This window comes from Haemaphysalis longicornis, unplaced genomic scaffold (genome assembly GCF_048455015.1).
Source record: "Haemaphysalis longicornis isolate Haplotype H1 unplaced genomic scaffold, Haemaphysalis longicornis Haplotype H1 scaffold_1, whole genome shotgun sequence".
NCBI lineage: Eukaryota > Metazoa > Arthropoda > Arachnida > Ixodida > Ixodidae > Haemaphysalis > Haemaphysalis longicornis.
The window spans coordinates 213,044,699-213,062,373 of record NW_027526203.1 but is presented as its reverse complement, the minus strand read 5'-3'; the positions used below and the strand labels follow the sequence as shown (position 1 = coordinate 213,062,373).

Below are 17,675 nucleotides of genomic sequence, written 5' to 3'. Positions count from 1 at the left end.
AAGAACACTGCAACCTCAAGTCCGTCGACGACGTGGTAGCAGTACTCCGGAACATGCACACGTCCACCCGCCAGTATTTCAAGGAAGTGGAGAGTGTTCTCAGGATTATCTTAGTGATGCCGGTCTCTTCCTGTGAAGCAGAGAGATCGTTCAGTGCCTTGAGAAGACTGAAAACATGGCTGCGTAGTACGATGGGGGAGGAACGCCTCAACTGTATGGCTTTGGCACACGTTCATCAAGACATTATAGACCTCATAACGTTGCCAGGGTTGTTGAAAAACTTTGTCAGTGCGTGCAAAAACCGCGCTCTCGTTTTTGGACCCTCTAGAAGTGTCGAAAGCTAGGAAACATGTCATAGGTGATCAGTACTCATATTGTACAGAGTATTTCTTATTGATCTTTTTTTAACGTCTGCAATAGCACAGTGCAATTACGTGAGGTATGAAAGCATGCTAGTTTTTCTTATTTTAATTCAAATCACGATAGTAATTTGTATATAAATAAAAATAAAGTACAAAACAAAATGGCCGCCTTGGCAAGATGTGTGTCCCCCCTTGTGATTTTTCTGGATTTACGCCACTGCCCAATACCGTGCACATTTCTGCGCACTGATACAGTAAACTCGATGATACTAATCTCGCGGGACCGCGAAAAATATCCGTATCATCCTAAATTCGTATGAACCAACACAGACCAAAAAAATTGAGCGCAGAAAAAAGTTTTCGTTTATTTCTTTTCTTACTTTCGCGTGGAGAAATTCGTGATTTTTTCTGCTTTTTTCTAACCCCCATGTCGCAAAGCAGTCCTTTCTGGAGCACGTAAAGCTTCGCGCTCGTCTCCTCACTCGCTGTGCCCAAGCTCGCTACGCGCCGCAACAGTCAAGCCTGAACCGCATGGTGCGTTTTTGCACGCGATTCGCTCGCCTCGGCTCTGCGAGCGCCGTATTTTTACGCCCGCATCAATAGACAGATTAATACCCCTGTCACACGGCAGATCTAATGACATTTACAGCAAATGTCATTCGCTCTAAATGTCATTAATTCGGCGCTACACGAGAATACCGAATGACATTCAAGGCGAATGACATTTACCGGCTAACTGAGGTCTCGGACCTCAGTTAGACCGTTAGACCTCAGTTGGCGGCCGAATGAGTAGCCTCGACAGCAGTAGCGCGTCCCTAGACAGAAAAATTCAGTAATAAACCAGAGAATATTATTTCTAAAAACTGTCGGTAAACTTATATTTGCTTCTTTGTGTTGTTTTTCAAATAAAAAAAAGATAAACAAGTACTAACAAAAAAGAAACTCTCGTCCCCAGTGCGCGCGCTAGCCGAATCCGGATTTTTTGCAGACTTGTCTCGGCTTGTGATGTCTACTGATGCCACTTAAATCGATAGTTTTCTTGTTTTTTTACTTAAAAAAATAATCCTTTGTTACGTTTTTTTTTAAATATTATGTGTAAAAACATTCTAGATGCGCTTGAAATGTAATTTTTGCGGTTTTGCGAGCTCGCTAATCGTCACCGCTATCGCAATCGAATGACATTTGTTTCGCCGTGTAGACCCGCACGGCCGAGCCGAATGTCATTAACAGCTAATGTCATTCACTTTGAATGACATTAGATTTGCCGTGTGACAGGGGTATTAGACAGATTTAGTTGGGCGCGCGCTCCGGACGAGCGTACGCCCCGGCGGGGCGGCTCGCGACTGCGCATGCGCAGTACGCTACGCAAACGCCCCGGCGATGCGGTGCTACGCACGCAACGGCTGGGAGCGTATGCTCCGGGGCGCTTGCGGGGCGCTGCGGACCTGCTGGGAGGCCCCTTGCTTTCAAAATGGCTGCTGCCTCGGCGATGTCGGCGGCCGGTCGTGGCAGGAGGTTCCCCGACTGAAAACGCGGACCGTCGCGTGTTTTTCTCGTTAGGCGACAACGTTTCAGTTCCAACAGGCATGCAGACCAGAAATGAGCGACCAAGGACAACCTGGATGGCTCCCGAAGCGGGCGGCGGTGTTTGTGTGCGTGTCGCGGCGGTGGAATGCGCGCAGTGTTGGTGCAGATCGGCGGCCTCCATTCAGGGAATTCAAGAATTTTCGCCTGCGCCGTCGTCGCGCCCTCGGGTGCGAGCCGAGGACGTTGCGCTACCGTGTGAAACGTGAAGGATTTGTAGTTGGACTCCACGAATAAGAGGAAGTGAGTAATAGGAACGCATCGTGTATCTTATTGAGTTGCTACACCCGGGTGAAGTGTATCACTAAACCGCCGTGCCAGCCTACCCGCTGTTTCATTTTGCGCGTCGCATTAGCGTCGCATGCCATGCTCAGTTGTATTTGTCGCATGGTCCTGCCGTATTTCATCGCTGAATAAAGTGAGTATCCCGAGCACTGCGTGTTGCTTCAAAACTTCGGCGTCGCGCGGTTGAGCAAAACAATGCGACGGGTGTATCATATTTTTCCCTAATACTGAATCAAGGTAAGAGGGTATTTTTTATCGTACTTGCAAGATTTTTACAATCGAAACCAGCGTTAACGCATTAAAAAAAAAAAAGAAACGCCGTCCAGTTACAGATTGCCTTGGTTAGCCACGTAAAAAAGTTAAATTTGGGTACTTCGCATTGGGTTCAACAGATGGCGCCGAAAGGTTAATTTGGGTACTTCGCGTTGGGTTCACCAGGTGGCGCCACAAGCGTTAGCGCACGCTACGAAAAACGCTGTACTAAAACTATCCATGGGCGCGTCGCGACGAGCGTACGCTCCGCTTTACGCCCAGCAATACGCTAACGCCCGGAACGCCCAACTAAATCTGTCTATTAGTTGGGCGCGCGCTCCGGACGAGCGTACGCCCCGGCGGGGCGGCTCGCGACTGCGCATGCGCAGTACGCTACGTAAACGCCCCGGCGATGCGGTGCTACGCACGCAACGGTTGGGAGCGTATGCTCCGGGGCGCTTGCGGGGCGTTGCGGACCTGCTGGGAGGCCCCTTGCTTTCAAAATGGCTGCTGCCTCGGCGATGTTGGCGGCCGGTCGTGGCAGGAGGTTCCCCGACTGAAAACGTGGACCGTCGCGTGTTTTTCTCGTTGGGCGACAACGTTTCAGTTCCGACATGCATGCATACCAGAAATTAGCGACCAAGGGCAACCTGGATGGCTCCCGAAGCGGGCGGCGGTGTTTGTGTGCGTGTCGCGGCGGTGGAATGCGTGCAGTGTTGGTGCAGATCGGCGGCCTCCATTTAGGGAATTCAAGAATTTTCGCCTGCGCCGTCGTCGCGCCCTCGGGTGCGAGCCGAGGACGTTGCGCTACCTGTGTGAAACGTGAAGGATTTGTAGTAGAACTCCACAAATTAGAGGAAGTGAGTAAAAGGAATGCTTCGTACATTTTGTTGTGTTGCTACACCCGGGTGAAGTGTATCACTAAACCGCCGTGCCAGCCTACCCGCTGTTTCATTTTGCGTGTCGCATTAGCGTCGCATGCCATGCTCAGTTGTATTTGTCGCATGGTCCTGCCATATTTCAGAGCTGAATAAAGTGAGTATCCCGAGCACTGCGTGTTGCTTCAAAACTTCGGCGTCGCGCGGTTGAGCAAAACAATCGCGACGGGTGTATCATATTTTTCCCTAATACTGAATCAAGGTAAGAGGGTATTTTTTATCGTACTTGCAAGATTTTTACAATCGAAACCAGCATTAACGCATTGAAGAAAAAAAAAAGAAAACGCCGTCCAGCTACAGTTTGCCTTGGTTAGCCACACCACCGTGGTTAGCCACGTAAAAAAGTTAAATTTGGGTACTTCGCGTTGGGTTCAACAGGTGGCGCCGCAAGGTTAATTGGGTACTTTGCGTTGGGTTCAACAGGTGGCGCCACAAGCGTTAGCGCACGCTACGAAAAACGCTGTACTAAAACTATCCATGGGCGCGTCGCGACGAGCGTACGCTCCGCTTTACGCCCAGCAATACGCTAACGCCCGGAACGCCCAACTAAATCTGTCTAATGAATTCGCGCCCGCTGTAGCGCCTACCTCGGTCAGAAAATAACGCACGACGCGCGCGACAGAATGGAGGAGCCTGACAACTTGCGATGAGATCGAGACAGCCGGCTTGGCTCCGCCGGAGATGGTTAGGCTTAGCACCCCGGCAAATATTTTATGGGCGCTTTCACTAGCGGCGCGGATGATGTTTTATAGTACCGTTTTCGCATGCATTATCAACTCCTTTACCGCACAAGCAACTTCGTGTCTCCCTTGAGCCGCATTTTAAAAAGCGGTTAGAAGCGGTCGCTCGAGCGCCCGCGCCACTTCGCGGCTGGAGCCGACGCCATGTTGACGCCGCTGACGCCGCCGGCCGTGCAGCGCGGAGCGTAGGGGCGGTTTCGCGGCGGTGTCAGCGCGCGTTGGACGTGCGCAGAGCGTTTTCGCGAGCAGAAAACAACAGCCCGGCCGTTTTTGGAGAAAGAGTGACAAACAGGGGAGCGAGAGCCGTCACTTGTCGTTCAGCAGTCGGGTGCCTCGCTGGCTCGTTCGTATTTTCCGCCGGGCCGCGCAGGTCCGTTTGTAACAGCCGAAATTTGCACCCCCAGAATCGTATCATCGAGAGTCCACTGTAACTACGAATAAACAGCGATACAGTCTGCGAAAGCACGTACCGTTCGCCGTGTAAATGCTTTGCGACTTTGCTGCTGAGACACGGTCTGAATTTATTTTATTTTTTTTTTTTTAGTTTTTGGTAGTTCGAATATTTCGAACAATAAAAGTGTCGTTAGAATCGAATCGAATACCAAAAAATTCGAATCGAATATTCGAAGTTTCGAATATTCGCACACCCCTACTTTTCATTTTAGCTCTCTCCCCTTCTGTCTGGGAGACAACGATGCCTTGTGTGGTTAGGAATAATTAAACCTAGCATTTTCCCCTCCCGTTTCTTCCAGTTTTAAGGGACACTGAAGTGAATTTGTCAAACTTCTGTTTTTGTTTGCATTGCATAGACTGGCTCAAATAAACACACTTTTCATCTTTTATGTGGTCGCTAAAGCAATGTTTAATTTATAAAGCCTGAAAGACAAAAAAATACCATGCAAGATTTGCAGTGGCCACAAACAGCAGTAATGCGTATTCAAGTCACGGTGTGATTGGACGATCTTTAATGTTGGAATTCAAACCAGTTTCGGTTCTGTGCAACGACATGCTTGGAATCGGACGTAATCGTTGGTTGTGCATTCTCGATATCTCAGAAATCTGCATACCATGCTTGTTAGAAAAATTTGTCCTGGTCCATTACTCGAACCCGGTACCACCGCTTAACCGGAGCAGATGCTCTACCAACTGAGCTAACCAAGAGGCTAGTCGTTTGTAGCGCGAGAGCAAATTGATCAACTCGTAGTAAAGGACAGGTGTAATCGACCAGATTTTGGGGATATCCCCAAGGTGGAGAAAGTTTCTGCGAAGGAAAGTTTGACATCCACCTATATGCAGTCGTACGGCTACAAAGGAAAGCTATACAGCTTTTTCAGAAAGTTCGCAGTTTAAGAAAAATTCGTCCTGGTCCAGGATTCGAACACGGGACCACCGCTTAACTGGAGCAGACCTTTTCCCCCGCTTTTTTCGATAAACGGTGGTTCTTAACAGCAGCTGCGGAAAAAGCGATGAGTGCGTGCCTGTATGAGTGCGCGCCAGAACGCATCAGATAAGCCTGCCATCACCATTTAGGATCATAACGTTCACTAGCCGAAGTGAACACGGTGGCCGAACGCCCTCTGCATCATCGGAGATGCTCAACTGTGAGGTGCTTCACCCCACCTTTCGAGCTGGCCTGGCTCGTCCCTGTGTCGTGAGAGGCGGGTTTGCACCAGGCTGAGAGTCTGCTGATTTGGCGCTGTGCCCAAAAGCAGTCAGTGCTTATGTCAACACCACAGCAATAAGAACTCTCCAGCGTGTCAGTGTCAGTCGGCATGCAGTTTGCCAGCTTGCTCGTAGAGCAGTGAAGGTTTCAGCGCCAAATGATGAATTCAGTACAGAAAACATTACCTAAGACAAAAAAAAATCAACAAAGAAAAAAAAAGCCCTATCAGGAATTCGAACTTGCTAATTGCGACACACTGAACCCAGTGCTTCAGACCACTCCACCGTAGTTACAGCACTTTCAGGGATGGAAATATAAAGTATATATTGTATGGTGTGTATTTTTTTTTTTTTTACTTTCAGGATTCCCAGCAGCTTAGATGACCATTTCTTGAAAAATGCTTGTGCTGTCCCAAATTTTCATGAATATGTTAGCTCTTGTGGCTGCATTCCTTAGGCAGGAAAAGCGATCTCAAATGTGTGGTCGTGCAGCTGACCACTGTACTAGTTCAGCCAATGCAAAAAGTGCTTCACATACCTTGGTTTTGCACTTTACAGTAAAAGTCTCTGTTGATTTTAATTCCTTAGTACCTATATTAACTTTGCTGACTCTTCTCCCACCTTCAATTGTTCGTGGATTTTCTTCTAGTCTACCAGTCAGCGAAGCATTGCATGTGCGCTTGTTTGGAGCTACTTTGACTTCATAATATTTGCTAAGCTTGATACAGTCTTCAAACTAAAGGCACATTCTTCCAGGCACAAATTGTGTCGTGGCTTAGTTTCAACTGAGTGAACGAACTGGGACAATCCACCGGCGGCTGGCCAACTGAGTCTGTCGGAGGGTCGGTGAGCCGTGCCGACCCTCCGACAGAGCAGTCAAGCCGAGCCTACTCGAGCACGTGGCGTACGAAATGTCATGGAAATCGGCAAGGAGGATGCAGAGAGGAGGACAGCACTTCCAAATTGATTTTTTATACTAAACAAAATCACGTAAACGCACAGAGAGTGGTCGAAACATTGCCTAGGGACTCTAGACTACAATTTGCGAAAGTAATCCAAGGATGCTTACGGATCACTTCAGTGTCCCTTTAAAGAGCACGTTGCAAAGTGCTCGCAGCAAGCTAGTGTCCTGTTGTCAACTTCACAGAGGCTTCGCTACCTTCCCAACAGCCCGTTTCACTTGGCCTTTAGTTGTTTCACGAAAACTGAAAGCAAACCAATATTTTTTCTTTTCGATGCCATCTTAGAATGGGCACCCAGGCAGAGCCAAAAATAGCGCCTTTGCCCCGGGTGGCATTCAAGCCTTGCTACATGCTGTGCTGCCACCTGTGAGAAGTTGCAGGAAGCACACACTCCCAGCGTAGCTGATTGCATTAATAGTGTCTGACTTCTGCCGCCAGCTGTCCCATATAGACCATTTTTTCGTTTAGCCTTGACCCAAGTAATTTTCTTACTTCTATTCTGTTGCACCCAGCAGAAGGGTGGTGGAGTGGAAAAAGTTTTTTTATTATCGCATTTAGTGCTACCGTGGACGGTGGGTGTACATCCTAGTCCGGTAGTCCACACTGTGCTGCGGCGGCCCAGGCATGACTCACAAGAAACTCCTGATCCGCATGCTGGCCACTGTGCAGCAAGCTCTCCCACTGCTCAAGGGTGTGTGGTTGTGGGGGTTGGCAGGGCACATCCAAACCAAATGAGTTGTATTTGGGGTGCTGGGGCAGTATGGGCAGTTGGGGGGGTATGCGGTTGGGGAAATCCAACGGAGGAACATGTGGTTGTGGTAAGTCTTGGTCTGGATTCGTGGCCAAATGTGTGCGTTGGCCACACCTATAGATGAATGTGGGGGCGGTAGAGTCTAGCGGGAAGCTCTGTAGGGATTAAAGGAGCCATGAAGACGAAACACAAGTTTGGTTCATTCAAAAGACGGCCTCGTTAGACTCATACTGACACCAGTTTTAACTTAAACTTCGCTCAACTAAGCTATATAATTAGGAAAAAAGGGAATGGCCATGCGACCCATTCGCTCATTTCCCGCAACAGAACCTATGATGTCATACCAGCCTGCTCTGCGATTGGCAGAGGCTGGCAAAAGCAAACGCAAATAAGGCTGAGCTTATAAGCTTGCAGAACGAGCTATTTGTGCTTAAATTTAGGGCACATTCTTTTTAAAGCAAAAAGAATGGTGGGACAAGCAGTGGAAGTTACAAAAGCACAGTAAACGTAGAAGTACTGATGCGTACTGCTGTTGGTACTGTGTGCACAGTGCTTGGTTTAGCTGCACAACACTGCGGGGCTTTGGAGTTGTCTCAGACGACACTGGCCGGTTGACGCAAGCAACGCTGTCTTGCGTGACCATATTTGTCTAGCGAGCACTATGTTCCACGAAACGATTATTTTCTCCGTGAACATAGTGAGCACTATGTTCCATGAAACGATTATTTTCTCCGTGAACAAAAACAAGCCAGGTTTAAATACAGCTTGCCACGGTATGGTGGCTCCATCTAGGTTCAGTAATGTAAACAAACGCACGAATGTCGCCATAGGGTACCTTGATGCTAGCGCTGCTGTACAGGGTGGAGGCACCCTTTGAATGGTCCCATGCTGCCGCAGTTGGGTCAACGTGCTCAACGCGTTGTTCTTTTCGTTTTCCACGAGACCCAGCAATGTGAAACAGATAAGATTGTTCAAACTTCGCCAGTAAACCGCGTTGCGGCGATAATTTTAGCGTGTTTTTGATACAATGACTTGCTTCAGCGGCGAACGAGTGACCCAAAATGGCGGCGACAGCATATACGTGTCTCCACCCTGTACGGCGGACGCGTGAATCAAGGCACCCTAGGCTGCAGAGTGGTCGGTTCCTGTGATGTCATTGCAGACCACGAAAACACACGATTTAGCGGGAAAATTAAAATTTTAACTTAAATTTATTAAGTTCTCAGTGAATAAAGCATCGTTTGCATCCCAAAAAGCGCTGGGGGCACTGTAAAACACGAAAACTTTCAAATAAAACAAACTTGTAGTTTGGCTCCTTTAAGGATGTCGGAGTAGTTCTGTGAGAGTGGGTGCAGGACCGGAGGGCTGCTAAGTGGGTCTTCTTCCCCTGCTGGGAATGCCCGGTGGGTAAGGTTGTGGGCAGTGGCATGCGCCACCTCATTCCCAGCTAGGGACGTATGGGCTGGAATCCATACAACGCGGGTCTCTGGCAGTTCTCGTCGTTGTTGGAGTAGGGTAGCTGCAAGGTCGGTGATGTTTCCCATTGCAAACTGTCGGCAGGCTGTTTGTGACTCGGTGAGCACGGTAATGTTGGATGTCGGGGCGCGCACCACCACTAATGCAATGGCTGCTTCTTCAGCTGTACTTGTAGAGCCGGTATGAAATGTTGCTGTTGCCAGTGTGCTACCATCTGCCCTGACTACCGCAGCCGCATGTGCATGTTGGAAGCGGTAGCTCGCGGCGTCCGTGTAGCATGCTTCGGGGGCCATGGCATATCTCGCTGTAAGAAGCCCTGCGCAGTGTCGCCTGCGACCAGCATTGTAAGTCGGGTGCATGTGCTTTGGAACTGGAAGCACCCGTATGGCAGCTCGTTGGATCGCTGTCATGCGCTGCAGGGTGTCAATTGTTGGTGGAAGGGAGTAGCCCAAAGTGCTTAGCACATATTGCCCTGTAGCGGTCAGTCGAAGCCGTTGATGCTGACTGTTGGTGCGGGCTTCAATTAGTTCAGCCAGGGTGTTATGCAAGCCCAGCGGGAGGAGGCGGTAAGTTGATGTGAAGACTGGTAGGCCAAGAGCTGTTTTGTAGGCTTTGCAAATCATTATATCGATTTTGTTGGTCTTTTTGGTCTTGAGAGCCACGTAGGGTCTTCCATAAGTGATTCTGCTGATCAGCATGGCCTGAAGAATTCTGCATGTGTCTGCTTCTTTGAGTCCATGACGGCGGGAGCACACACTTGGAATAAGATGAGTCAGCTGGGCCACAGTCTGTTGAAGCCTAGGAAGCATTGCTGCTCCGCTTCCATCATGGTGGTATGGAATTACCAGGATTCGGAGCGTTTGCACTGTGGGAAGAACAGTGCCCTTTATGGTCACAATCAGATCTGGAGTTGGTGGAACCATTCGCCCTCGTGCCCGCGAGCGCATGATGAGTAGGGCAGATTTTTAAGGTGCGCACGTCAGGCCGCACGTTTGCAGGTATGCCAGTATGGTGTCGACAGCTCACTGTAGCTGATTTTGCTGGTGGCCTGATGACTCTTTGGTGATCCACAGTGTTACGTCGTCTGCGTACAGCGCGTGGGAGGCATCCTCTATGGAATTGAGCTGGACTGGTAACCCCAATAGAGCGACGTTAAAAAGCATAGGTGAAATCACCGACCCTTGGGGGGTACCTTTCGCTGGTGTACTGAACTTGCCAGAAACGTAAGGTCCCAAGTGAAGGGTGGTGATGCGACCTGTTAGAAAGGCACACACATAGTTGTATGCTGCGGCTCCACAATTGAGGGAGTACATCCAGTGCTAAGATGGAGCTGGGTTGAGTCTTATTCAGGTTGTTGATAACGAGCTCTTTTAGTTGTAAATGGACATCTTGGGTCGTCAAATAAGGTCTAAAACCAAAAAACGTTGTAAAGTTGGTGAGCCGGCGTGTAATGAGGTGCTCGAACAACTTCCCGACGCACGATGTTAGAGAAATGGGGCGCAGGTTATCGATGGCGATGTGCTTGTTAGGCTAGGGTAAAAGCGTTATTTCGGCTTGTCGCCAGTGCGCCGGTACCGTGCCCTGAGCCCTGTGATGGCTGTAGCACTCCGGTAGCGACACCCGGTGTTCTTCGTTCAGCTTCCGTAGGAGGCCGTAAGTTATCTGGTCATGGCCTGGTGCAGTGTTGCGGGTTAACTTGGCTAAGGCTTGATCCAGTTTGGTCTTGGTGAACGGGGCGTTGAGAGAGGGGTTGGGTGCTCCCGTGTAATCTGGGTGGGTGATTACTGTCGTATCATCCCAAAAAATCTTGGTGCGCACTTGGTCCAACAGTTGGTCAGGCATGGACAGAGGGTTGTGCAGGAGGCAGGTGACATGTTGGGCCATAAATGTCTTCGATGGTGACGAGCCCATAAGGTGCCTCAGTATGCACCAAGTCCGCTTGGTCGTGATAGTGCCCCCTAATTGAACGCAAAACGTGCGCTAATTTTGGGAGTGCAGTTGTTGGGCTCTTGCTGAGTAATGCGAGCAATTTTTTGTTTCAGAGACCGGTTGTGCTTTTGGCGCCGCCACCTGTTCAGCAGGCCTCTTCTGGCTGCCCAGAGGTGGTCGAGGTGGTTGTTAACCGTTGGGGTATCAGAAGTGAGGGCTATGTGCTTAGTGTGGGCCTGCTGTAGCTCGTATAGGCGCTGCGACCACAATGCTCTCTGTTGGTGATGGTAGGGTTGTTGGGTCCTGTTCGAAGTTAGGCCAGTTGGTGAGTTTGGCAGTTCCAATTCGGCGGTGGCCTACTGGACGTGAGAGCATGAGTTTGATAATGAAGTGGTCGCTGCCAAGAGTATCGGGCAGGGTCTCCCTGGTTAGTTGTGGCGGGTTTCAGGCAAAGGTGAGGTCAGGAATGGTATCCCTCGTTACGCTAGTGCTCATGCACGTTGGTACCCATAGGCCGTTGCATAGCATAAAGCTATAGACTTGCATAGCATGTAGAAGAGCTGTGCCCTTTTTAGAAGCATGAGAGTATCCTCAGGTTATATGCGGGGCATTGAAGTCTCCTAGTAGGAGTAGTGGGTTGTTGCCCACACGCTTCACTGCTTGTTGGAGTAGGTTTTCTATGGCTGCTAATGGTTAATGGTCGCAATGGTGGGTTGTAGACATTCATGATAAAAAGGCTGGGCCAGCCGGTTTGCCTTGGGAATATTTCTACGAAGACATGGTCCAGCTGAGAATCCAACGGTATCGCTTGGGCAGTAAGGTTGTGATTCACTAGAACTGCTGTGCGGTTGTTGTTGGGGTTGATGAACGTGTCATTGCCCCTTAGAGTAACGTTTTGGGTATGGGTCTCCTGTAAAGTAACGATGTCAGGGAGGGATGTCGTAGTTAGGAGATTGATGGCTGCTTTTTCCCTTTGAAGTAGCGGCAATTCCATTTGTAGATGACCAGGGGTGGAGAGACTCGTTATTGCGGCGGTGGTAGGTCATGCAGCGTTCGGATTCTCTTTGCTTGCGGGAGGTCAGGGATGATTGCTTGTTCTAAGGCCGATGTTCGTTCGGTAAGGAGTTTGACGATTTGTTCTGCCATGCCGGTGATTAACTTGGACATTTGCCGTGAAGATTGCTCGACTTATTGCGCCACGTAGGGGATAACTTTGGCAGTGAATTGAGCCTCCACTGCGGCCTCTACCTGGTCCTGCATAAGCGGGGGTCTTGGGGTAGGCGAGGGTGGTGTGGCTGCGCGGAAAGCCTCAAGAGCCTCTAACCGTGCTATCAGTTTGGCGTTCTGCTGTTGAAGGTTCTGAATTAGCGCAATCAACGTGGGTATCTCCGGCAACCGTGCGATGGGGGGTGGGGGAGTGTGTGTGGTTGACTGTTGGGGAGGAGTTTGAACAGCGCGTATCTGCAGTGACACTGTGTTGGGTGGTGGGAGGGTCTGTATGACAGTTTGTTGAGGGCGATTTCGGGCAGCGAGAGAGTGAGCAGCAACAGCAGACTAGCTCACCTGTTTGCTGCTGTTGTTGGCAGTCGAGGAGGTGGTCCGTGCACCCGCTGGGGTAGTTGGGATGAAGCGCCGTGGGCAGTCCTTCCCTGCCGTGGCGTGAGGTTGGGGACACAACTGACACGTAGGGTTGCACACGTGTTCGGTGTTGGGGTCAGTTTGTCCGCAGTCGGAGCGCCGCGTGTTCTCAGGTTGGGGGCATACGTCCATGCGGTGCCCCACTTTGCCGCATAAGCGGCACACTTGCGTTGTGCGTCGAAACGGTCTGCAGAGGTAGAGCATGCTCCCCACTTTCACGTAGAAGGGTATGTGCTTGCCTTGGAATGTGAGCAGCGCCGACCAAGTTTGGCCCATCATGCGTGTGTGGAGTAGAAGTGGCATCTTGGCTTGCAGAAATTCAAGGAGGTTGTTTGCAGTCACTGGCGCCTCCAGCCCATTTATCACCCCGCGGCACGTGTCCGGTGGTGGCTTCATGTAGGTGGAGAACTCGTAGACCGAGTGCAGAACTTGCAGGGTGTCGATGTTGCTAAGGGTGATGGTGAGCTCCGGGTCTGCGGGGCTCATGACGATAACATTCAGCGTTGCTTGCAGCACCAGTGTGATACGATTGTAGAACCTGGCAAGTGGAATTTCGCACTTTCCAGTGAGTGCTACAGTCAGTTCATCTCTGGTTACCTTGGCTACACTTAGGCCTGCCCTAGGTCTGTAGATGACTGTGTAGTTACTGAAGGGTAGCCGTGGACTTTGTTGCTGCTGCAGCTTCATGGTCACGGCCGGACACGACACCGGCTCTGGTAGTCGGGCGGTCTGTTGCGGGGGACTTGCTCTTCTTGCGAATCACTTCCACCCACGGGTTGTCAGGATGAAGTGTTTTCCTGCTGAGCGGGTCAATCTCCATGTTGGCAGCGTGGTTGGCTGTCGGCGGTAGGGCGGTATTCATAGAACGACCAAGCAAAGCGGCTAGGCCTACAATGCAGGCCTTGCACCGTCAGTGCGGTTGGTGAAGTTCAGGAGGTCGTATCTCACCAAATTTTGAAGTCTGGTAGCCGGTCCTGGTCTCAAAATGTAGCTTTTGACTTCTGCTGTCCGCTGGTGGTCACAGTTTTGTTGATGGTATGCGAGATTCGCTGATTCGGTGATCCAATGTGGGGATCGAAACGGAGCCCGACTGCTCGTGTCGGCCCCCTGGTGGCAAATACCGGCAAAAGGCTAGGAGTGCTTTTCCTTTCATAACTCTGCAGTAGCTGTAATCAATACATCGCAGGCACAGCATGCATATCTCGATTGTGATAGACAAACAAATGTTTCAGAGGTGGCCGTGTAAGATAAGGCGGTCTTTGTTAAGGCAGCCTACGTATAGGCAGGGAGCTAGGTAGCGCCACTGCTAGAGGACAGCAGTGTTTTAGAAAAAAACGGTGCATATGAGTACGCACTAATATTAAAGTAGGCATTGTAGGCTCTCGTATTCATGTGCATACACTTTTAACTGCGTTTCTACCCAAGGCAAAACATTTCACCGAAATAAAACTAACAATACAGCAGCCTATTTTATAGTGTCTACCAGCTGACGTTAGTGTCCTTTCGAAAACATGTGCTCAGCATAAGTGGCCAGATATGTTTTACATTTAGATATGGCTGCTGTGCTCTTCTTTTTTTTTTTAATCTTCACCACTGTGACATCACAAATTGTAGTGGAAGAAAAGTGAAAGGGTGGTTATACCCATTTTCACTTCTTTGGCATGTCCTGCATTAATAAACATCTGCTGCTGCAAGTGTTATATTTGTGTGAACTACATTTGTCCACATGATACGTACCCCTGAAACATGATCACTTCTTAAAGCTGCTGCATTCTGAGTGCAAAGGTGCCATGGTTTCAAAATTCTGCACTGATATGTAACATTTTCTCGAAATAATGCTAAAAAATTAAAAAGGAAAGCCCCTTTTACCTCATCAGATTTTAGACTTGATTGGCCAAACCTGCCAAGGGCAGCTCAGAGTCGGCCCTGCTGTGAGCATCAGAGGTCACACATTTCTTCCGGGGGGAAGTTGTGGGTACAGTTCGTGGCTTTGTCTAGTGGTATGTTGAAGTCTGCAGGCATGCTTGGTGCTAATAGTTGTTTCAGATAAGCTGCGTATAGGTTCATTATGAGAGCAGAGCACAGATAACTGATCTTGTGCCCACGATGTGGGCATGATCCCCGGCAGGAATGCTTGTGGCACAGAGCCAACTGCATCAGTTATGGCATTTTGCACAATGGCACAGATGTGTCCATGTGTCAGTGTTGGACTTCGATTAGACTGGTTGTCTTATCCAGTATAAGATCAGGCAGCTGATCTTAGGTTTGACCAGAAAACTTTGTATCTGTTTGGACTGATCTGTTACCTCCTCCTCCTGCAGAACCTTGGTGTTAGTGCTTGAACCACATGCATGTCTTGCCTCAAAGGCAGCAATGTGTAGTCATTAGTGTGGACAAATCAGAGATCGCATTTTGGCGGGCTAATCAGTAAGGGAACTGCATATGGCTCCTTGCGTCTTGTGATGTTAACACGACCTATTTTCACAGGCAGGTGAAGACTTTGTGCAGAAGATCGTGTCTGGGATATCAGTGAGCACCTCTGCAGAGGAAGCTGTCAAGAGCACAGACCTGGTTGTGGAGGCCATAGTAGAGAACATTGATGTGAAGAGGAAGTTGTTTGCGGCGCTCGACAAGGCGGCTGGCCCGTAAGTACAGACAACAGTAAGCAGGGATCAGACGGCTACCTCACAAGTTGGCCGTTATCTCATGTGTGCATTGTTCAGTTTAAAATTAAGTTCTTTGTTGCGTGAGCAGATAGATTTATTTTGGCTTTGCTGTGAAGCTTGCAGGGGGAACAACATATTGTAAAATTCAATCTCATTTTGAACACAGGAATAGCTTTGGTACATTGGTGCAATGTAGAGGACATAAAGCAATCCTCGATTTGAGTGCAGTTGTTTTTCACATTTAAGTGTGCATTTTAAGGTGCCCAAATTGTCCTTGCACTGGAAACAGTGTCACGTTTGAGCTATGTTAATTTCCCAAGATGTATTGATTGGCACTTGGGAATGTTGCACGTCAATTCCTAAGTTGTATTCACAGATGAAGGGGGTGGGGGGCAGGTTTGCCACAGACCTGTAAATTGTTAAAAACTGTGGCTAAGCTTGTGTAGACCGCGAAGGGTTTAATAACTATTGTAATGGGCAGAGCCCATCCTATTAGGCTTCGGCACAAAATCCACCTTTTATGTAACCACAGGTCAACAGCAGTGAAGCAGCACTGTGCTGGCTCTAGCTAAGGGAACCAGCTGTTTGCATTTCACTGTAATGTGGTACTTGTGAGATAGCCAATAGGGTCAGGCAAACGGAACAGATGTCAATCGTTAGGCATGCCAAATGTAACCGGTGCACTGATCACTTGTAGCACGTGGCATGCACTTAGGTTTTGCAGCTCTGAAAAACCACTTTTTTTAATGCTACCAAGTGTAGAACCTTTGGTAGCACAAAGTACAAATAAGAAATGTAAAAAGTGTTTTCAGGGTACTGCAAAATCTAGTTGTACATTAAATTCTTGTATGTTGCCCGCGAGTCTTAGCTTGCAAAACAAGGGAGGGTTTAGTTTCAAAGGTGCAGGTACATGGGCACGGTGATGAACCGTTCTTTTGGCTCCGGTTTGGTGGCACACAGTGAAGGACTGCTGTCATGTTCTGCTGCCGCTCGACTGTGCTGTGGCTGGCTTCAAAACGTAGCACAAAGCTGTCTGTCTGCCCAGGTCCACCATATTTGCCAGCAACACCTCGTCTCTGCAGATCGCAGACATTGCCAGCAGCACATCAAGAAAGGATCGTTTCGGTGGCCTCCATTTCTTCAATCCGGTGCCAATGATGAAGCTCGTGGAGGTTGGTTGCTTGGCCCAATGTTTTGTCTGCGGGAAACTCTTGCTGGGTTTCATGAAGGGAATTACATGCCTAATGTAAATGTATAAAATAGACCAAAATTGGCAGATGTTCACGATACCAAACATTCATGGTTGGCAAACTAGCTTTGCAAGTGCCATGGTGCAGCGTCTTCTTGTCAAAAAAACTCAATCTCAGTGTCTAGGTGCACAAAGCTAGACAATTTCATCACTTTTCGTATGTCCTATATGGAAGAAATAGAACAGTAAGTCGAATCCCGCTACAACGAAATTGACGGGACGTGCGAAAAATTTCGTTGAAGCGAAAATTCGTTGAGGTGAAATCTGCCCCAACACACCACGGAAAGGCCAGAAAAATAGCCCCGTGCGTTTCCGCAACATTGGCAGCATAATACAATGTTTAGAAAAAGGAGTGACGCGCAATAACTCATGTTTATTCGGATAACAAACATACCAATGGTTATCTGTTTTTTTCACCACCCAAAGAACGCGTTACTAGAGTTCATTCTAGCGTTACGGAGGGGGGTGAAGATATGCAGGCGCATATCTGTACAACATCGCTGTACGTATCGCTGTACAACAAGGCGTGTCCACCGAGCTGATTACTTGCAGATAGCTGCTAGGCCGTGGGAAGCCCCCCCTCTCGCTTGGGGCAGGAGCAGTGCCGTTATCTTATCCTCTGACGAGGCACGGCAGCTACTGACCTTAGCAGGCAAGACGCGCGCGCTTGCATTTAACATGACCGCGCGCTCGCGACTAAGATAGGATGACTAGGCTTCAAGACCAAACGCGCAAACATGATTTTCGCTCTTGGCTATGAAGAATGGTAGAAGGAAAACGGCAAGGACAGCTGCTCACAACGCATACATGACGGCACCGCGCCAGCAGCGGAGCACATTCATGCAATTTCAACTGGATACGGATTGGCTGTAGCTCTGGCTCTGGGGCTCCGCCTTGGCGAAGCGGGCCTGCGCCTCGTGTAAAGACGGCCAGCCACATCGTTATCACCATCAAGCAATGGCGTGCGCCGATGAGTTATTTTTTGCATAGAGTTTCATACTAATGAAACTAGAGGGGACACTGGCGCTGCAATCGTTCAACCCCCATGGAGCTGATTGTGTGACGTAGACTCGTGATTTTCGAACTTGGCTTAACTTGAGGCTTGACGATTGTTATATGTACTAGGCTTCGTACTTTTCCGCTCCGTCAGTTTCGGTTTCGGCGTCGAAAGCGTCGGTGGG

General features: G+C 49.2%; 1 protein-coding gene across 1 annotated transcript in view; it reads left to right on the top strand.

Moving 5' to 3' along the window:
• Positions 1-17,675, top strand: part of LOC144141535 (hydroxyacyl-coenzyme A dehydrogenase, mitochondrial-like) — a 50,265-nt gene that overhangs the window by 2,444 nt on the left and 30,146 nt on the right. The window contains exons 3-4 of the mRNA XM_077673081.1: positions 15,067-15,224; positions 16,291-16,417. Of these exons, the coding sequence (XP_077529207.1) occupies positions 15,067-15,224; positions 16,291-16,417 (285 nt within the window). The remainder of the gene's footprint in view (positions 1-15,066; positions 15,225-16,290; positions 16,418-17,675) is intronic.